General features: G+C 43.4%; 1 protein-coding gene across 4 annotated transcripts in view; it reads left to right on the top strand.

The window, feature by feature from the left end:
- The window catches only part of astn1 (astrotactin 1), a 328,361-nt gene that overhangs the window by 170,796 nt on the left and 134,538 nt on the right, over window positions 1-23,027 (top strand). For all 4 annotated transcript variants that reach the window (XM_076031556.1, XM_076031555.1, XM_076031553.1 and 1 more), the window contains one exon: window positions 18,405-18,509. In XM_076031556.1, coding sequence (XP_075887671.1) covers window positions 18,405-18,509 — 105 coding nt within the window. The remainder of the gene's footprint in view (window positions 1-18,404; window positions 18,510-23,027) is intronic.

Below are 23,027 nucleotides of genomic sequence, written 5' to 3'. Positions count from 1 at the left end.
CCAGCCTGCCTCACTCGTCCACAGCACAGTCAGCCATTCGCAAGCGCAGTTAATTTCGCACGCTCCGCTACCAGTCACTAGAAACCGCGGCGTTTGCTCCCTACTTGCGCCCTGACCCGTCACTGTTCCCGCTCCCCACCAGCGGGGTTACAACAGCGCAGCACTTCCAGACACTTTGTCCCGCGCACTCACTGGTTTTGTCATGACAGCGTCCGTGGATCTCTTTCTTTAAGTGCTTCTCTTCGTCCTCACACTCCTCTTACTCATCCACCGCCTTTTCAGTTTTCAAGGAAAGGCCTTGTTCACAGCAGCGAGCCTCCTCGGTGCACATCACATCCTGTACTGAGGCTTTAATTTAGTTCTTCAGAGAGAGTTCAGAGAAAGGCACGTTTCACTTCTCTGTCTGATACTATGAGTTCCATTTGTCTCCTACCATACTGTTAATAACTTTAACAATGTATTTGTAAGCATGAAGAGTCCTTCCTGTTCAGGAAATAATTAATGCTGAATCTTGTTTCAAGGGACAATATGAGATTTTCATCATCATTACATATATGGTAATACAAATCTAATAACCTCTGGGGTAGAACATCACATCACACCTCCGCTCTGTCGGTTCATACTGAGCTCTTTCTATCCTTTTGTTTACAAAGACGGTTCAGCCACACGTCAGTGCATGTGAATCTCTGTCTCCTCCTCCGTCCATCGGAGCAGCTGTCCTACCGCAATTATAACTGGCATATAAAAGAAACCGCAATAATGAGGGCGCACACATGCTGCAACTTCATAAAAAACAAACAAGCGTGCAAATAGTGTGAAGCACACTCAAAATGAACGCTAACTTTAAACGCTAAAATGATGTTTAATGTGACTCTAAATTGCGGAGCGTCGCCTACAGTTAGCAGAACTGTTGACATGTCGTGTTTCCAAGAGGACCATTTTCACTACTGGACCTGCGTTCTCAGTTCTGTGTGCTGAGTTGCGGTCAGAAAAGCGTCATTTTAAAGGCTGCGTGTTTGTTTAATGAAGAAAAGAAGACAAGGAAAATCTTAGTTTAGTGAAAAGAAGAACAAGACATTTGTTACAGAGATCTGCTCGAGAGATCTCTGGAGTCGAGTCCTGGCCGACTGACAACTTTCTCCCAAGAAAGTCCTTAAATGCACAGACAAAAAATCTGACTCCTAATTTGAATGTCTTCTCAAGTGTCGTCCTCTGATTGGATGTCCATTCTTCCCCCTTCAGTTGCTGGGTGTTACTGTCATTGTTTGTGAATGAGGAAGCAGGTCGTTATTTGGCCGTGAGCCAAATGGTCCATCCTTCCTTCCGCTGTGACCTGTTGAAACCATTTTGCTGCAAGACGAGCTCAGGTCACAAGTTCCCATCCCTGTGACTGTATGGCTCGCAAACTTTATGAGGGTGGCAAAGGCAGTTCCTTCAGCTGACCACTCTCTGGTCCCCCCAGGTCACTGTTTATAAGACTTGATGAGAAGACTTGATAATGAGTTATACAGTCTTTGCTCACGAGGTTTTCAACACCCCCAGTGCACTGATCATGATCGTCAAATATACACCAAAGCACTACATATAGTAACATTCAATACATTTATACATTCAACTCAATGTAATAATTCCAACATATAAATGTAATGTTACAAATGTAATAGCACAATATGCAATGATGCAAGATGTTAAATGTCTGATTCGTGGCTATTTGACAGAAATAAACAAACAAACCTGAAGTACTCTGAACTAACATTGATCAAACGGCCACTCATCCACTATGGGGACGTAATGTCCACAGGCAAAGGAAGTCCATGTTAATGACCTGAGTTTAATAGTTTACTGCATGGCCTTCTATCAACTAACCTACAACTATTACCTCGAGTCCCTGCAATGTTATCCAATCACCCAAAAAAGTCCAATGTGTGGTGCACTTGTTTTTTCTTCATGGCAGTTTCATCCTTTCATTATTGCAGTCATGTGTTATATTGCTGCTATTTGGAGCGGTCCCCGGGGGTTGGGGACCACTGCTCACTAGTCAACCTAATGTTTACACCTTTGGATTGTGGTACCTGTGGAGAAGCTGCACACGTAGGAGGACGCACAAACATGTAGAATTGCCAAAGGGGCCAACAAAGGAAATTAAGACAAACAACAATGTTGTTGTATTGATAAAATGACAAGGTCTCTATGTATCTTGCAAAATGGCTGAACATAAGAAGCTAAACAAATAATTGCGAAGCAAAAATAAAAAACAAAAACCTATTCTAAGAAATAAAAATATCTGTCAGTCAGACAAAAATAACTAACGTTATAGATAACTAACCAAACAAAATGCCAAATTCAGTACAAACAACTACCAATAAATTGTTCCTACAGTGATAATAAAGTACCGTATTTTCTGGACTATAAGCCGCTACCTTTTTCCCACGCTTTGAACCATGCGGCTTATGCAAAGGTGCGGCTTTTCAATGGATTTTACTTCACCCGCCAGGGGGCGCTTTAGCAGGAAGCGCTAAAGCGATGAAGTGATGAACAGTGACAGGTGGTTTGTGGGTTCAGTGTTCATGAAGCGACTTTAATGGTTCCAGTGCGCATGAAGAAAAAGTGACAGCGGTTCGACGCGGGTTCAGTGGGTTCAGTGTGCAACTTTTCTGTTTTGGCTCTCGTCTGTATGTTCTCTTGTCTTTACGCGCTCTGTCTTCGTGAGCTCCGGTGCGTCGCTGCCTAGAGTTCTGGTCCGACTCCATACCAATTAACCGAGGTGACCAGCGGGAAGGATCCGAGGTGCGAGTCCAGAGTCGCAGGCTCGCAGCCGCCGAACCGATCCGCTCCGCGGACCCGTTTCCTGACGAAACACCTGTGGCTTATAATCCAGTGCGGCTTGTATATGAACACATTTGTTTTTTCCCCTAAATTTAGCTGGTGCGGCTTATATTCAGGTGCGCTTTATAGTCTGGAAATTACGGTAGTTTTGGGAACAATGTTAATTTGAATCCCAAAATAATGAAACATGAGCCGATCCACATTCAACAGAAAGCTGCCGGTGCAGTATGATTGTCAGTAGAGCTCTTTATATGTACATATAGTTAAATACACTGTTGTAAAAATGCTTTTGGCAACTATTGGTTAATGAAAGTGAAAACTGACATTTGTTTTCAAAATCCCATTATAAGCCATGTGGATGCTTCACACAAGGATGTCTGATCACCTCGACTGATAGAATTTTAACAAATCTCACCATAGATGGTAATTCAAGGGCCAACATTTCCCTGTGCAATGCGAGGTGAGTCATAGATGTCCTTGCTGCTTGTATAATCCATGTTGGCATTCTGTTTTTCTTGTTTTTCCAATTGTCTCTGGAGTGTTCAGGGCGGCAGGAACTGAGCTCCGACACGTCGGGTTAAGTCCAGGTTAATGTCAAACCTGTGTGATGCCCAAATAATAATTTGTTTATGCATGGTCGTGGTTATTCATGGTATTCAAGGTGGTTATTCAAGAATCTTTGAATGAGTCATTCTGAAAAGAGTTGAGGAATTCTCTAATAAATGTTGACCCACCATCCTATTTTACTTTTTGCACCTCAACGGGCTCACCTAATTCAACAGGCACTGGCGCAGTCTCAAGAATTGTAATGTTTCCGTGTAAATTAATATTTGAAGTGCTCTGATGGAACGTGGACTTGCATTTGTGCTTTCACCGTCTACCGACCCTTTAAAGTGCTGTTAAACAGCCGCTTTCTTTCACCCGTTCGCATGCACATTGAAGCACTAATGGCCTGGGCTGTCAAGGTGAGGCGTCGACCTGTTGCCAGTCAGGAGCAATAATGCTCCAAGTCTGAAGTGCCACACGCCTTTTTTTCATGTTAAGCAATTTAGCCACTGGCTAGGTGAATTTCTGCTAAAAGCTGCAGCGCTGTAGCCTCAGCAAAGCCAGCTTCTTTTCCTTTTAATCAAAACAAAGGTGCGTGAAATGAAAGAAACACCCGTTGTTCAATTTTTGGATGCACGTCACTCATAAGTTTGTAATAACAACAATTAAAGAAGACCAGAGATCAATTGCCTGGCTTGTGATCTGCATTTAAATCATTTCACTGACAAATAATGTCATGTATACAACAGAAGGTATCGGAGCCCTTGCTGTCTACTCCTCTCTGACATCTCTGAACATTGCTGATGTTCATCTCAATGTGGGATGATTCCTGTGAAAACATCAGTCGCTGATGAAGTTAAATAGCACCTGCACTTGTGTATCGGACTGCGCTGTAACTAAGGTGGGTGGGGTTAATGAAGACTCAGTTGAGCCATGAATTCTCAGTGGTTCACTCCAGCTTTATACACCAAAACGTTGAAGCTACTGTATATACTTCACCCCCTGTGGTGCAAAGACATTTTCACTGTACTGAATTGCTTGAATTGGGTCAAAAAAACGAAACAAAATAATTGTTTGAAAGATTTATTCACCGAATTGTTCAGCTTCCAAGCACTTCACATGGCAGTGCTGCTACTTTCACAAAAATACCAAACTGGCTTTAAAAATGTTAAATGTGAGCAATCATTACTTGCTTTGATGCTGTCAATGTGTTTTTTCCTGCTGACCTACAGTTTGGCATTTTTCTTTCAAGTTTGTGTGCTTCATTTTGACAGTTTTTGTGCTTCCGCTAGTTGTTCCAAAGGCTGACATTCAGCCAGCATAGCCGGTACGTTCAGTGAACAGAGTTGTGTGTCCACTGAAGGAAATACGTTCAAAAGATTTGGATCTGCAAATACTGTGTGCCACAGTTGTGCATTTGATTTCGTAGTTGCTGTGCGTGTAAAATAAATAAGTTGTGGCCTCATGTCCAGGTTTTGTTGGTGGTGTTATTAAGGCTCCATTTAACATTGAAGTGTCCATCCACTGATTAGTGCCCTCCTCCAGGTCTGTATTTTCCCAAGAGTCAGTGCTTCATCCTCCTCGCTGGGACAGACAAAGAGGGATATGAAAAAGAATCATTCTAAATCATGCCTAGAGCTCGTACACAGCACCCACAAAAAGTTAGAGGTATTTGACTTTCAGTTGAAATGTATTTATTATATCATGAAAGTAGGGAATTTAAGTAGAAGCACACCATGGTAATTTCTTTATCTCAATAGAGGGAAATAACTGAAGTCATGCACATCCTGTGCCTACTAGGCTGGATCCTAGATTAAAGTCAACAAAATAAAATGAAAAAAGAAAAATCTGCAAACCAAATGTTCTTCCATTTGTGTAATTTATTTCCTAGGGTGCAATAAGTACTGAAAGAACTGAACAGGACATTCAAAGGTTTGGTGAGGATCAGATGTGTTAACCTGTAAAGGGAAAATTGCATGTTAGCTGCATCGTGACATTTTGTCGGAAAGAGCAGCGTAAATAAAGAAATGACAGGATGGTCGTCTGTCCCTCATGTTTCCAAGCTCTGTTGTCGGCTGGCAGCTTTGAAATATTATTCACTCTGACTTGGTAAAATGTCTCTGTTGGCAAGTTTTCATTTTACATGCACATGCTGCCCTTTCAAAATTAATTGCATTTTCTATTAGTCTGCCCAGCAGGATTGAATTCAGGTTCTTATCAGCTGTGAAATTCTATTAGCAGAAATTATATTAGAATTACTTTGCAGTGCAATACACAAGCCATTGAGCCATTTTTGTTTTGTTTAGTTTTTTGTATTATTATTTTTTTCCGCCTTGACTCAAACACAGCATCTGAGGCATAATTAAGATTCAATTTTGGACGCAGACCCTCAATGGTAATTACATTTAGGAAGTGGTTTTAATCTATTCCTAGACACTGATTAATTGCGCTGAATTGCTCCGGCCGTTTCCTGTGTTAAACATCACTTAATTAGCAGACAACGCCGGATGGGATAATTAATACAGCCAGTCGGGTCGGTGGCTCGCAGTGGCTCGCAGCAGTCGTCAGCAGGGAGGGGGCGCTGCAGCCAGGGGCCCAGCGATGCACACTTGCCCGTCCTGTGGTCAACCTGCAGTCACTCTATAGACCTAATGAGACTGCAAGTGTTCCACAGCTCATTTTTAATACAGGAAGATGAATTGTGCTGCGGCGGCCTCGCAAGTGTTTCAGAGGGGACGTGGATGGATAAATAATGAGCGTTGTGGTCTGCTGTGGAACCACTGGCTGCGTATTGTCTAGGTGAGAGGTAGAGGTAGGTGAAGGGCAGGGAGAGCCCATCAGTTATACTTGTGTGTGCGTGTGTGTGTGTGTGTCCCTTCCCGTTCAATACAAACACACACTGTAAAGCGTTTCCGACAGAAACCAATGATCAGCTCTTTATTTTACATCCCCAACATTTATTTTACATCTGATTCGGATTCTTTGAAATTTCACTTGCAATGCAGCTTGTGTTTCTAGAAAGTGTACTGATAATGGCACTTTGAGAAAACAGAAACCCCTTGCTATCATATCAGTGCAACTTTCTATGATGAAGGCCATCCATCCATCCAGCTTTTCATCCATCCATCCATCCATTTTCAGCACTTTTGCACTTTGCTATCACTAGCCAGCCTTGCACTTTTGAGTCTGTCCCAGCTGTCTCGGGGTGACTGTTGGTTTATCACTGGGCCACATGGAGAAAGAAACAACCATCCACACTCGCACCTATGGCCAATTTGAAATTGCCAGTTAGCCAAATATGTGCAAGTCTCTGGACTGTGGACATCGATGAGGGGAAAAACACCAAAGCTGTACACATAATGAGCCTGGAGTCAGGATTTGAACCTGCAACCTTCTTGCTTGAAGGTGACAGTGCTAACCACTGCACTCCTGTCTGCATTTAAAGCAACGTGACTGTTTATCATTTCCAAATTACATTTTTGACTGCTGCTTGGTGCATAACACTCTAGACTGCTTTTCCCTTTTTTTTGTGCGTGTACCCGGTTCTCCCCTCTCCTAAAAACAACATTGTGTTCCTAATAAGGGCGCTCTCAGTGGGCCTCGTGCTCACGCTTCAGTAGTTCTGGCTCCAACCAAGCAAGCGGGATCAGAACTGCTTTGTGTGCAAAGTCAACAGCCGTTTCTTTTCCATTTAATCACACTAGTAAACATTGTACATTTTCCAATTTTAATTAGGCACCGACAAGGTGCAAATGAAAGCAGGCTGCGGTGTCAGCTGTCTATTTAACACGCGCATTAGGACGCGGTTTATTTGTAGAGAGGCGGAGACCTTTGTGGGCGAGCGATTGGATCCTGAAGAACAGCCCTTGTGAGGCACACAGAGTGGCACAGATTCATAATTCAACCCAGGGTCCCTCTCTCCCAAAGTCCCTCATAATTAAAGTCTAAGCATATGGCCTTGTGACCGCCGGAGCGCAGAGGTACTTGCTGAATTTAGCTGGCATCTCATTTGGTATCGCTCGCATCGCCGCCCCCTTTAGTCTTCCTTCAGCACAGCGGAAATGAGAAGTGTGTCACCTTGAGTTGTCACCAGCCTACATTTGCCACTTCCTCTCAGCACATGTTCTGACCTGCAGGTAAAAACCATGCTTTACCTGCAGGTCAAAACCTCACCTTTTGATTTCATCTGCAGTAGAATCATGGATGTATTATAGGAACTGGATTCCGTACTGGCAATATGCCGATTCTTCCCAGTGGCCACTAGAGGTACTGCACCCAAAAAAATCCCATGGGTTCAAAAAGCATTTTTCCCATAGACCGCAATGCAAAACTAAACGCCTATAACACAACTGACAGAACGACTGTGACCTGAAACATGATTCATAGCAAATCTTTCTATTGTACGTGCTGCTGTGTCTCAGCTCGTTCTTATTGGCTGCGTCCTGACGTGTCTGAAAGTGACATTCTCCAGAATCGTTCCGATTGGCCAAATAGATCATGTGAGTTCCAGAGGCATGATGAGAAGTGACACTACTGAGCATGCTCTAGGCGCCCATTAATGCGGGAATCAAAAACTTTTTTTGGCGTATGCACTGGCTGAGCAACTTCACTGGAATGAATGGGCTGCCATCTTAGCACCATGTTAGAAATGCTACAGAGGAACCTGCTAATGACCTCCTTGTCAGCGACAAGCACCATTTTGGAAGCAGCATCAACTCTCACATCGTCGTCTCCTGCTGCCATTTACAACCACATTGATGTTGGAGTGATGTTGGCAGTGTTTGTCAGGCTCATTAGCATACGCATTAGCTCTGGTAATTAGCAGTCAGAGTGGAGCGAAGGCTGACGGTTGTCTTGCGGCGTGTGTCCGAGAACTTTTTGTTTGAAAATCTGAATCTTTTGGCTGAACACACTGAACTGAATCACTTCCTTAAATGATTCATTTGTTTCCCCATTCAGTTTGCTACTGTATTTTGGTACCTTTGTTTTTAATCTCTCCATCTTTCATGGTTTGCAAAGTGTGGTGAAAGCAGAAGAAACAGTTGGCTGATAGAGTCAGACACTACCAGTGCGAGTCGTGGGATGTGTCTTCAAAAGTTCTACAATACGAAAGCAAGTACAAAAAATGACTATTGGCTTTAACAGGACCAAATACTACTGCTGCTTACATTTAAAGTGACAAATACGGCAAGAACTTTAACAGCTGTACTACTCCGTTAAGTGGTTGTGTATTCAAATGTTGGTGCATTAAAAGCAAAATAGAATGCCTTGAGATGGAGGGATCAACATTAATAACTCACACTCTTGGTGGATGCTGAATGCACTGTACACTTGATGTAGGATTTTATGGCACCCTCATCTTTTGAGGCACATTTCCAGTGCAAGCAAAGCGTCTTTTGCTCTCCGCTCAAAAGCTGCTAACAGCATTTGAGAGGACTGGAAAGGCCATCGAATGGGAAGGAAAAAGAAGCCTGGGATATTCACAGCAACCACGGTAGAACACGGCGGGTGGGAGAAAAGCAGACACAGTTGAAAGCTGTGCTTTTTTACACTTGCAACAGTTAACATGGGCGGCCATGTAACTCTGGGCACGGTTTAAATGCCACTTTGGTGACCAGCAAGAACATTTTCTGCTTTAGCGCAATCCTTTAGGGCACCTGGCCAGAGAGAGAAATATTCTGGTGCAAAGTTAATATTTCCTTTCTTTTCCTGCTGCTGTTTGTTTTTGTTCCATTTATTACCTCTGTGGCACTAAAGAAGTCATTCTTATTTGGCCCTGGTGGCACATTCTGAAAGAGACTCTATCAGCGTTCTCAGCCACTCCCCAGACTTTCCCCCATTGTCACTGTTTTCTCACACTGATTTGCAGAGATATCGGACTACATTAACAACGCTGTTTATCTAATCTAGAAGACACAAATGTCCCTGGTTTGTTCTTATTGCAGGCTTAGCAGATTGTTATTGCCAGTGTTTGACTCATAGGCACTCGCCTAGCTGCATAATGATGACTGTCTCTTAAACGGACAACGTTTTCTCCATTCCTTTTTTTTTTTTTCTTGCCTCGTCACGGTACCCTGGGACTAAAACCGAAAGGCTGGTGTTGTAACATATTTTGGTTTCTCATTAGATGAGAGAATTGGACTGCTGGATAACTCCTACTCCCACTCTTTCTCCCACACGTTTTACTCACTCTCCTCCTGCTAAATCATTCATTCCTAGATTTAGCCAACAGTGAAATGGAGCACGAACCTAACCAGTTAATGGGGGTTCCATGAGGCTTAAGATTACCTTCCCACCTGAGCTCATTCCTATGAATCTTCAGCAAGGGAAGCACCTAAAAATAACAAAACCACTTCCAGCCGCATGCTAAACTTACCTGGGGAACTGTTGCCTGTTTAGAGGGGTTGTGGTTTCCGTCATCTCTGCGCCATCGGTGTCGCTCTGAAGTGAGCTTTACACTTTTATGATATTTTCTGCCCTGCGTCCAATGGGACGGAGCCATGAATGTTAACAAGAGAACTCAATTTACATTCCCTGGGTAGTCTAATTGGAGCCAGAACAAAGCAGGCAGAGGATCCCCCAACCCTGCATGCTACTCACTCACATTGTGCAGTATGTTTCTGGAGTTGTGTCTCATTACATCCCCAGTCATACCGCAACCCATCAAGCTGCCCCGTGCTTCTGTGATTTCAGACTTTGCTTGTGTGACCATGTCACAAGCTTAGACACAGTTACCTCTGCTACCGAACCTCACCAGTATAACCTCTCCTCACAGCGTACTCTGGCAAGTGAAGCAGTCAATATGCTCGCGACAATACCAACACCAGCTAACGTTTCACTCAAGTGCCATGAATCGAAAGAATTCAAGCATGGTCACATGATAGCACGATCAAAGAGGCCACAAACACATAGGGAAATATACTTCATGAAAGTTAAGTTTCATCACAAATAACCTCAAAATGAATATGTCACCTTAATATTGATTCAGAAATAACACTTGTTTCATTTTAATTACATTCTCATCTCCCTATTTTGTACTTTAATGCTGGTTTTAATTAGCAAATTATTAATCGGTATTACATTTTAGCCAATGTGAAAAGTAACCATCTGTATCCATCTAAAATGCATGATTGCAATACAAGATGATATTTGCTTTACTTTTATTAACATTGATACACTTGCTACTCCTACTAGCATTTTTCTCATGTTTGTATTCCAACACCAGGGAAGAGAACTATATTTATTTAATGGAGACATGGAGAAATTACTGCCTTAATTGTAAAATATCTCCATTAACGATCAATCTCGGTTTAAATCATAACTCTGTGACCAGTTCTTAATATTAATGGAGAAAAGTAAAGTGAAGTGCAGTTAAAGTGCATTTAAATCCACTTAAAGTACCTAACATTGTCTTTTATTAATTTAGTCATCTAGTATATCTGAAACATACTAAGAATTGCGTGTTTCTATAACAGTCGTCAGACTTTTGGACAAGTATAGCATTTCTATGTGCTGTGTTTTTATTTCCATGCATCCTCTCTTGTTTGCATGATTTGAACTTGAACTTTTTCTGAATGCGTGTTATGCAAAAGGTTGCCAAATGCCAACTACAACAGCAAATTGCATTTACAGCTATTCCCAAAAGGACTGTGAAGCTTTGCTAGGCCTTGCACCAATAAATGTGGCCCTCCGAAAAGGTAAAGGAAGAAAGAAACTCATGTGAAGACTGACTGTACATTCATTTTAAATGGGCACTTGGGTAGAAATTGTACAAAACTTTTCTAAGACTCGAGCCGTGGGAACTCAAACGTAATTGCGCAACACAGCTTGTGAGACGAGGGGGCTGAAAATTAGAAAACGCAGGTGCATGAAAGGAATAATGGTGGGGATGGGAGGGGGACTTGGCTTCATGCAGCTTAACTTGGGTAATTTTTTATCTTTCTATTTGGACAATGAAAGAGTAGACAAGCTAACAAAGATGGATCACGGAGCCAAAAAACCTGGGAATTGAACTGTGGCCCACATTGGGGAGTTCAGAAAAAGGATTGGAGCGTTTACATCCCTGTGGACTACTTCACACAGTCTTTCTCAGAGCCGCAATATTGATTCAATTTTACTTTGATTTATGTAACCGCTGTGCCGCCTAGGCCCAGCTTTACCTCACCCATACCGGTTTTAAAAATAATGCCTGAAGACAGCTCACTGAGAGAAATAAAGCCGTCTTTACAATTGATTTCCAAGCCATACATGCAATATTCATTCACAAGTCCTTTTATGAGCAAAATATGCTACATCCCCCTTTGTCTCGCAGGTATCAATTCTGTATCCTCCCTTCATGTAACTGTGTAATCTATGGAGTTACTGACAGCTGTCATTATCAGGTGCTTGTGTGTGTTTTTACCAAACACACTTCATTACATTCCTCTGTGGTGTGGTGGCAGCAGAGAGGCAGGAAAACGTCACAGCACTGATAGAAAGATTTGCCCTTAAACACGTTGCTCAACTGAAGCCAATCATGGACTTACAATAGTCAATCAATCATTTTTACTACAGTTTCTGTTCTGAATCCCCTTTTCAGATCTTTATGCACCTAGTCTGCATACAAGTGAACCAGTTGCACAATGTATTGACTCTTGAAATTGCACCTATAAAAAAAAAAATTGTTCTTTCCCACACCACTTTTACACTCGACACTCAAGACACTCTTTTTGGTCTTGTCTTGGTGTCGGACATAACAGCCTTGAGGAGATTTCAATATTCAGGCAAGTTAGCCCTTGTGCAGTGTTACTATTTACCGCTTCCTTCTTCAAATGCATTCTGCTTTCATTCTTCTTTAACTTGACATTGTCTACTGTTTTTGGTCTTGGTTGTGTCTTGGTCGTTCTTGACTGCATCGATGGTATCGGTGAGACTTGGAGTTTGTGGTTTTGATCCCCGGCCGTGTCATGACCACGACCAAGGACTATAAAAAAAAAAAGAGACCCATTGCCAAATACTTCACCATTGACCAAAGACAGCTGTGCAGTAGAAAAATAGATGAACATTGATGAATAATAATGATTTATTTATCCTATCTTTATTTTTCAGGCACCTTTCACAAACAAAGTTACCAAGTACTTTACAATGGCCCACATTGGGGAGTTCAGATTTTATTTATATAGCTCAAGTTCGCAAATAGTACAACTCATGCAATACCCTCTACCTTTTCCTATCAAACTTTGTAAGGAAATAAACATCTTGGATATGGACAACAAATTAGACATCAGGACTGTTGAGATGTGCGCTGGGGCGGTTTGCAGCCGAGTGTGAAGCGGCTGGGATGAGAATCAGCACCTCCAAGTCCGAGGCCATGGTTCTCGACCGGAAAAAGGTGGTTAGTCCTCTCCGGGTTGGTGGGGGGATCCTGCCTCAGGTGGAGGAGTTCAAGTATCTCGGGGTCTTGTTCACGAGTGAGGGGAGGATGGAGCGTGAGATCGACAGGTGGATCAGTGCGGCGGCTGCAGTGATGCGGTCGCTGTACCGGTCCGTCGTGGTGAAGAAGGAGCTAAGCCGAAAGGCGAAGCTCTCGATTTACCGGTCGATCTACGTTCCCACCCTCACCTATGGTCACAAGCTTTGGGTAGTGACCGAAAGAACAAGATCGCGAATACAAGCGGCCGAAATGAGTTTCCTCCGCAGGGTGGCTGGGCGTACCCTGAGGGATAGGGTGAGAAGCTCAGTCACCCGGGAGGAGCTCGGAGTAGAGCCGCTGCTCCTCCGCATCGAGAGGGGCCAGCTGAGGTGGCTCGGGCATCTGTTCTGGATGCCTCCTGGACGCCTCCCTGGGCAGGTGATCCGGGCAGGTCCGACTGGGAGGAGGCCTCGAGGAAGACCCAGGACACGCTGGAGGGACTATGTCTCCCGGCTGGCCTGGGAACGCCTTGGGGTCCCGCCGGATGAGCTGGAGGAGGTGACTGGTGCCAGGGAGGTCTGGGCATCTCTGCTAAGGCTGCTGCCCCCGCGACCCGACCCCGGATGAAGCGGTAGAAGAAGAAGAAGACTGTTGAGACTTTAACCTTATGTTTCTATCTTACTGAAAAGTGATATGAATAATTTAATAATTGATGATTGTCATTTCTGAAGGAGTAACTGACATCTGTAGAGAGAATTTGGGGTGATATAAGACCAAGAATGGGTAGAAAAAAAACAAAACCACATTAGTGCCAGTTGGATTGGTTCCATACATCCATAGGATGTATTTCAACTGACTATCTTTGAAATGTTACATTTTAAGAGAAAAGACTCTGGGAAGTAATGGAACCTACATTTGGTCGGTGGCATCCTAAATGCGATTTTTCCACTGCCAGTGGTACCGGCTGCTCAGGGTTGTCTTTTGCCGTGTATCATTGCCATTAGCCAAGTTGTGCGAAGCAAATGTTGTCCATGTATCATATAAGTGCCCCTACAGCACAACATCTACACTGCCCCCAGTCTCCATTTCCAAACTTCCTGTCAAAACGAATTCTTGTTTACACCTCCAGTCTCGCCTCTTCCCCCTCAAACATGCTGTTTGGTCCGGGCAGGTCAGGATTGGTTCCGACTCCAAATCTCAGCAATGCAGCTGCCTTGCAAGTTGATGATAAAGCCTCCATCCATCCTTCTGTCCGTCCATCCATCCATTTTATATCACCACTTATCTTGTACCCATGGTCATAAGTGTGGGTGGGGGGGGGGGGTGGAAGAAGTCACCACCTTCTTGTGAAGCTTATCCAGACACACAAATAACTGAATTTGCTCCCATGGACACTTAGGAGTCTTCAATCAACCTAAATAGCAAGTCTGGACTGAGTGAGGAGTCTGCAACAGAAACAAAAAAAAAACTACAAAGGCAGGCAAAGGGAAAGGAACATGTAAACTGCACTTTACTGAACACAGCAATAAATATGCATATTATTTTTAGTGGCAAACTGTCATGTTGTGTTAATCCCTTGAAATAAAAGGACATTTTTCAATTTCCGTGTTGTTTGTTGCCGGCAATATTATTTGTGCAATGTAATTGAAAACGGCAACAAATCTAACTTCTAATGCAATCCAATATGTCGCAGCAAAGGCACAGTCACGAGCCGTAACACAAACAAATAAGACAGCTGTCGGAGGAGAAAAAACACCCAATCATTACCAACAATTTCATGGCCTTTTCTCTTGTGTTGCGTCACTTGCCATCATGCAGGTGTTTCTGATCAGTCGCGGCATTGCCGTCTCACACTTTTGTCACAGATTGTCACTCCAGAGTTTTACTGAACACTTAATGAGCCACGTTTTTATTATCACTCGCGACAGTCATCCCCAGCACCTGAAATCATAAATAGGATTTCCATTAGAGCGAATGGATCATTTGTGAGATTATCGCAGCGTGTTGCAGATGTCGCGGATTTGTTTTATTGCCCTGTTAATTGAGATTTTCCATCACCAATAACACATTGTGAACATGTTGAAATCACGAGGAATTATCGTTCATCAATCATCAGAAAACACCATAAATGAAAATAATGAATATATCTTTAAGTTAATGCCCTTTTCTCCTATTTCCTGCCTTCCATTCTACCTTTTCCTGATCAAACCGCAGTACCACGCTGAGCTTTTCTACACTGTCGTATGCCAACTTTAAAGCAATAAACATAAGCCTGCATGGTAAACTTGTAAAAGGTGAGCTTTTGTTGCCTCTCACTTTCACAAAGAGCAGCTTTAGCTCCGCGGCTTCTTCTTCTCTGAGAGATCCCGGCGGCGGACGCTCGCAAAGAGACCGTGAACTTGGGCTGTTTGCGAGGGGAAGTTGAGTCAAATTAATCATTCTGTCAGACAATGAGAGCAGAGCACCCCAGGGCTAAGAGGGAGACGAGGCCTTTCAGCGAGAAGAAGAATACGCCACGCTGTATTGTGTATGTTTTGGGGGTTGTTACTCATTTTCACCAAGGGAGGCGGAGACGGTGGCCGGGATGGGGGGTTGAGGTGTGTGTGTGTGTGTGTGTGTGTGTGTGTGTGTGTGTGTGTGTGTGTGTGGTGGTGGAGGGGTTATGTTGCAGTTCGCTCGCCTGCTCAGTGCCGGTGAATATATGGTTCCGGAGAGCCGTCGCCCCATAAGAGGGGATAAATGGACGGATCTGAAGGTGAGGACAATGCAGGAGCATCACATTTAGAGGTTTATTCATCAAGTTCAGAGGTGATGTTTGCTCTCTGCGTTTCCTCTGCACTCTTGTGTAAAGGGAACTCACTCACATTGCAGCGTTTCAGGTCACGGACAACTTATATGCCCCACATGTGTGTGTGTGACTCTTAATAAACAGACCAACTCTATTGTAACAGTGTATTTTGTCACATTCGAACCACTGACTGTATGAAGAAATGGATAGAGTCATTGTGACTTCAGCCGTTGCTTTCACAGTCAGGGTCATCATGAGTTTCCAGTTTGTGGGTGTGTTGGATGGTGCCAGAAGTCAGCGATGAAGTGTAACAGATCTTGCGGGATTTGGCTCCGTTTGGAAGCCAAGACCCTAGCGGTGATGGTGAAGAGAAGCTTTTGTTCTACTGAGATGACGTCAAGGGGTCTTGGCAGTTGATGATGGGCATCATTTTGGCTGAGGTGGTGAAAGTGTAGAGGCGAGACCTTGTACAACGGACGGCGGCACAAGGCAGCAGAGGGAGAGAACGCGCTTTAGGGCTTCACATGGCTGAAGATGGTGAGAAGCTGGTAGATTGTGACAGGATGAGAAAAACGTTGGACTGTGACTCAGGTTGATGCACACGCAGAAAGCCTGATTATTGGAGCCATTTTCTTGGTATGTGTCTGGATTGTGTTTGCATAACTATTATTATTTCTATTTCCTGCCACAAATGAAATCTTAAGTAACGAGAACTATTTGAGAAAATGTTCTGCATTTACCCCACTGCTGTTCCCTATCTGTCCCCAAGATATTGTATTCCATGCATCCTGTGCTGTCCGGAATCATTTTAGCCTTTATATGGAAGTACGGTCAGGATGTATTATTCAACATTTTTCATGGAACGCCAGTAAATGTGGTTTCGTGACTCAGATGAAAATTTCTCTGTCATCCCTCTGATCTTAGAAATATTTCTTATCTTTACCTTTTCATATTTAATTTCCCCCTCCTTTCTCACACATGCTCTTTTCCTTCCTTTCCTTTGAGATTGTTTTCTCTCTCTCTCTCTCTCTCTCTCTCTCTCTCTCTCTCTCTCTCTCTCTCTCTCTCTCTCGCCGTATGCCTCCTGGCGTGCTTCTCTGGCGCCGATCCTCTCACGGTCTTGCACACACACGCCGTCATCCCCCTCCGTCCTTTTTATCAATCCCCTCTCCTTACCGAGCCCTCTGCCTTTTGCGCGCTTTATTTATTTTATTATTTTCCCAGGCGCGAGCCTTATCCAGATACCTCCTGGATGTGCCGGTGAACACGGCGGGGGCAGTCACAGTGATGTATGGCTGTAATCCCAGTTCTGCAGTGTGACACGGCTGTCAGTTGCCACGGGAGACAAGATGATTTATATTCTGCGGCGCTGCTTATGGCCTAATATAAGTGATGTTAATGTTTAAGGCCCGATCCGTCATTCCCCGGCCAGTAATGAGTGGGCCCTGCCACTAATTGAAACAAATGCAGACTGACGCCTTAACTGTCCCAGGTTACAGTATTTCACGCCGCAAACTGTAACGAGAAAATACTTCTTTTTTTTTTTTTACAGCTGTAAGCGAGAAGAAATGGGGTGCAGCAAAGGGAAGTTGTTCCCGCTCAGTCTTGTGCGCACAGTACAGCCGCTCCATAAATTTATGCTGAATCTATAATTCATGTGTTGAAAGAGAGGCTAAAGGCTTCCTTTAAAGCTAACCTTTCTTCACACGGCCTCCGTCCCTCCCGCCGCGCTGCCTGTGATGAATGTTCTTCTCCCGCTCGCGTGCTCTGTCCTGTTTTTATTTGCATGTCCACGCGCTGCGCTTTATCTGCTCTCCCACTCTTTGTCGCCACGGGTAAGAAGGCAGGTCATTGATCTGCAGAGCAAATGCTCATCCAAAGAAAAAAAAAAAAAAAAAAACATCCACCGGGCTGCATGGGGGCATCAGAATGGAAAACCTTTGTCCATTGGTGGCTTCAGCACACGACAGCACTCATACACTGCTGGTTAAGATTGACCTACAATTTCAGTTTATTTCTACCAAAAATTCATTAGGTCATTGAATCAAAAAAAAACAAAAAAAAAACACTTCATTGATTTGGGTTCGGGCTTTCTGTCAGTTATATTGATTGATTCCGTCATTCCAATGCTTTTCTTCTGCAGTGCTGTGTTGCACATCAGTTGTCATCGTCACATTGTGTCAGGCCTGTAGAAGTTGCAGCAGTTGCAATATCTGCTGTCGTTGTTGGGCAGTTGTAGTTATTTTAGATATTGAAAAATGAAAGGTTTTTTTTTGGTTTGTTTTTTCCATGACAGCATAAGCAGTGACTGTCTCACTTTGAGTCCCCTTTTTCTTTCAATACAAATGCATAGTTTGTACAGCAACCAAATGAGCTCATTTTGTGTCTTTTTTGGCTCCGTGATGGTGAGCGCTTATCTGAAAATATGAAGACATAAAAATATTCATACGCCGGCTTTCGGTTTGAGCAGCTGCTGCGGTCTTGAAATGCTTAAACCGGCATTTTCTCCAAATAGATTTCACATTAAAGTTGTCATTTCCATGCATTTCCACCATAGATCTCTCACCACTTTGATCTCCCGCTCCTCTCTCCTGTCATCTAATATAATATTAATATTTATTGAATCATTTTCAGGTAAAGTAAACACAACTGGGATGCGGGGGCCACCCTTTGATCTAGCACAGAGGGCCACAATTTCCTCCACCATAGAAGTAAATATTACATTAATATCCCAGCTCCTCCGTACGTTTTTTTTTTTTCCAGATTTGGGGCCTGACATTCTGAGAAGCACTTTAATATCGCAGAGAGACGCCTGGATTCAAACAAACGTGTTTTGTGATTTTCCATTTGCAGGAATGGTGAACTACAGCGAGGTGACTGGCTACCCTCTGGTCCAACACTGGAGTCTCCGCTCTGTGCTCTACCACGTCAAGCTCAATCAGTGGGTCCTCTCCCAAGGTAATCAAACGCTGCTCCTCTAACAACTCATTTTGTTCGGCCTGTTGTTTGTTTCTGCTGGAGGAGACGCTTGAGTCAGAGCGGCTCGAACTCCCACACTCGCCGCGGGGGCGGGGGAACCAAAAAACAGAAAACCAACACCGTCAGCTATCAATTATTCATCACATTGTAATTAATATGACACATCAAGGTTAGCTGTTCATCATAACAGCCCGGGCACTTTGTCTAATGTTCATATTTGATCAGCTATGTAATTAAAAGGCAGACTGTCATCTTTTGATGAGATGAAGGGGAAGATTTGAGCCGAACGTCGGCGCAGACATCCTTCCTTCACCTCGCAGTGCCAAACTCCCTTTTCCCGGCTGTCTGTTTGAGAAACGGTGCTCGCGTGGAACCCAAACGCAACAGGGGTGCGTGCGAAGACAATCGTATCTTTTTTTCTGACGCGGCTCCTAATCAACAGCAGAGGCTGTTGTGCAGTAATCAAGTCCTTGAACATGCTAAGAGCACTGCGGGGCGCGCTGATGAGGGTGTAGTAATGTGGAGCTAAAAGGTTTAAGTTGGGTCCATTATATTGAATTAAGTCCTCGTCGAACAGTCAATTAAAGGCTGATTGTGTTTGGTGACGATCGGCTGCCGCGCTCAAAGAACCCTGAAAGGCAATGAAACGGCCAAGGGGTCGCACTCCTTTTAATCACAAATGAGTAAAATGTCAGTGTAAAAAAGAATGCGCTTAAGAGCTTAAAGCAGCCAACACATGGTAAAGCATCCAACAGGCAGCAAGCAGACACAGAGGCACGATGAGGGTGATTACGTGCTGGAAATAACTTGATATAACTTGATATTAGTCATTACTCAGCTCGGAATAGCAAAAGTTTTTCCATGAAGCAACAAAACTCAAACCCTTAAAACTGGAGCTGAAATTGCACTCCCACTCCTACAAGCTATGTTTATACTTGACATTTGCACATCCTCAGCGATCCCATCACAAGTGGAAAGCGCCGAGTGGCCTGTTTATGCATTCAGGAAGACATTTGGGCTCAGATATTTTAGCCTTCATCCATATGTGATGTGAATTTCTTAGTAAATGACCATTAAATAACAAGAGGGGACATGAGAACAATGGACGAGGACATTTTGAAAAGGTTGAAGGATGAATTTTTTGCGTTGAAACTGCGTCTGAAATGACCTTAAACATTCAAAACGTCAAGTGTTTTTCATGTGCAGAAGCCTTGAAACAACCCGCTCTACCTCCAATGACCGAAAGGTTGGCGGTTCAAATCCCGCTCCATCCTAGTCCGTCATTGTGTCCGTGAGCAAGACACTTCACCCTAAATTGCTTCCAATGGGGCGAACCAGCGCCTTGCATGGCAGCAGCCACCCATTGGTGTGTGAATGTGTGTGTGAATGGGGGAATGAGAGGCCTTGTGAAGGTGCTGGAAAAGCGCTATATAAATGCAGTCCATTTACCATTTGCCATTTTTCTAATCCTAATTCTAATGTGAAGAGTATTACCACCATTAACATATATGGGCTGATTTACTTAATCCGAAAGTATAAATTATTTGATTTCTGGGAGAACCGCCTTTCCCTCCGTGTTAATCTGACACTAATGCAGCCGAGACGAGACTGCTTCTTAAATCGTGCCCTGAAATAATTATCTTTGATGATGCGCATTGTTTCTGTTCTACTTGACAATATGTTGTCACTGTGTTTTACAAAAGGCTTTTCTTAAGAAAAAAAAAAGAAAAAAAAAAGTCTTTTGTTAAACCAGTTTGGGTATCCACACAAGCACAGATGCAGGCGGAGAGTGGATGTGACTTTGAAAGAGTGTGATGGATACAGAGACGGATGCGGAGAGACAGATTGGTGAACAGATTAGAGAAAAGAGGAGCATGTATTTCGCTGCATTTTTCTCCATATCCCTCTTGTCTCTTTCTTTGCCTCTGTAAAAAGCCCGTCACATATCACAAGGCTTTGCATCTGGAGCAAGACCAAGGCTTTTCTGACAGTGGCTGCCAAACTTCACAGAATAAGATAACAGTGGATAGGTATTTAGTCAAGCAGTGCTTCTTCTGAAGGCTGCTCCTGGCTGCTGACACATCAGGGATTACAGATAATGTTCCCTGGCAGTTTCTCAGCCTGAAACTTGTGATTTTGTATATATCTATGAAATAATACAATTTTTGGTCAAAAAAAAAAAAAAAAAGCAATACACACACACACACACACACAAATAATAGGAACACTTTGAAAACTAATGAGAACTAGATGGGGGGAAATAATATTGGATATCTTTCCTGATAATGAGGTGATATATTAGAAACGAAAGGATGCCACATAATTTGATGGAGATGAAAGTGTTCACCCTCTAGAGGGGCATGCAGGACAGAATAAAGCGTAGGCTCTGACAATGGATGCAAGGATTTCATCCCGATAGTCAACAGTCTGGGTGCCAGACTGTTGCCTATCATTGACATGTTTTCCCTTTTTTGTCCCAAAATACAAAGAAAGTGAATATAACATCTTTCTAGAGCTTCTGCAGATCCCTCACCAGCTTTTTTGGACAAAAAGCAGTGAAGACAAGTTTTTGGAAAAACTTCAAATGTTACATGATCTCAGAAAATGTGCACATGCACCATCCAGTTTTAACCTGGACTGAATAGGGCACATGCATTCTACTAATATTCAACTAAATCTTAACTAACAAACAAACACCCCCTCTTTGAATGTTTTAAACTAGTTGGCCTTGCTGTAAGAAAGGCGGCACAAAGTCAATCATTCTCTATTCATAAAGCTTCCAGAAATCGCTTCTGTTCTGAGGGCAGCTGCTCTGCTGTAATTACAGCCCTGACAAATGTAATGCATGTCTGAAAGTATTGACCACGCCTGCTGAGATTACATTCATTTCCTCACTCAGTCATTGACCACTCTGCCTTGGATTCCCGTTTGCCTTCAGAAACGCCCTGATTCTTCCATACTTTTGTGTTGTTTGCAGTTGTGATCCTGCTATCTGAATGTAGCAGGAGCTATCACGACTCATCCGACCAGATAGCCTTTTTCCAATCTTCTGTACTTCTATTTTGGTCAGCCCTTGCAAACTGCTTCCGTAGTTCGTAACTGACAGGAGTGGCATATGCGATTGTCTTACACTGCTGTCACCCATCTGTTTCACGGCCTGTGATTGTTGTACGTTCAGACAGGGTATTTTACATGGTAAAAGGTGGCAGTGTGTGTCAGCACTTCCTTTCTGATATTACCAACCAGTCTGCACACATAGATTTGCACATTGTCACTTAGACGTCTTCTTTTCTTCCCCGTTCTGATGGTTGACCATCTGAATTTCAACCAGCAGCCTTGATACATTGAGTTGCTACCACGTGATTGGCTGTGTTATTGACTGCCTAATGAGGTGGCCAGTGAGAGTACCTCCCCTTAACTGTGAAGCCATTCAGCAAGCCCCGACACATCCTCGCCCATCCTGTCTGAGCAGTCACCAGAGGGGCCATGCTGCCGATTTTCACACGTGATGGCGAAGCCTCCGTTGCTCATCGTCTCTACAGTCCGTGTCTCTCACTTCAGTGGCCTCCTAATTTAATTTTAGAGGAGAAGTAACAGCAAGCGGAGCGTGAATGCTGAGATATTAATACCGCTTCTCCTGGAAATGATAAAGATAAATTGCTATTGCACTTTGGCTTTGCAATATTTGCTGAGAGAGAATCCCAGGGAGCACACGGTCATTTTGTTCCAGTGCGGTCGAACTACAGTCTTATATCAAACATGCTTCCCATGTGCTTTGCTTTGCTGGATCTCCAACTGATTGGCCGACTGCACTGAAATTTGAACCATAGTTCCCTTACACTTCCAGACAACAGAATTATAATTATTTGGTTTTCACTGACATGTTGTCAGTACAAATTTGTTGTGCCATCAGTTTTATTTCTTTATAAAGAGGATTTTTTTTTTTTTAGCCTGAGGCCCATTTTGAGTTTAAATTCTTTAACCTTTGAATCGTTCTGACATCTCCAAGTTGACAGGGGATGCTGGTGACATATCCTGTTAGAACTCACCCTACATGTCACATGAAGGGATAAATGGCAACGTTAAGCCTATTTTCCACAGGAGGACAGGAGTACTTTCATACTTGTAAGCTGTGTACAAACATCCAGTTGCAGCATAAGGACCACTTTAAAGTCTTGCGTCATGTTGAATGAGACATAACAGCTTTGTCAAATGAGAGAAAATCATATTTGCAGGCAGCGATTACAATTTCAGTACTCGGTTGCTTCAAAGCCAAGTCGGCTTTAAAATAGTAACATGATGGGAAGGTGTGCATTATTTTCCTTTTTTACTGATTAGTTGTGCTCTTCTGAATGATTTAAAGAGGAGCTGTGCAGCAGCATTTTACTGTTATTACAGAGCTCTTTCGTTGTGATGGAAAAATAGTGTGTTATAGTGTGAACGAGGCTGTTTGGATGCCCCCAGTAGTGTTTCCATGCCGGTGGGAAACATTGGATG

This window comes from Nelusetta ayraudi, unplaced genomic scaffold (genome assembly GCF_046127955.1).
Source record: "Nelusetta ayraudi isolate G7.1 ecotype Tasmania unplaced genomic scaffold, CSIRO-AGI_Nayr_v1 ptg000033l, whole genome shotgun sequence".
NCBI lineage: Eukaryota > Metazoa > Chordata > Actinopteri > Tetraodontiformes > Monacanthidae > Nelusetta > Nelusetta ayraudi.
Note: the sequence above shows the minus strand (reverse complement) of the source record. Positions and strands in the feature narration are given on the sequence as shown.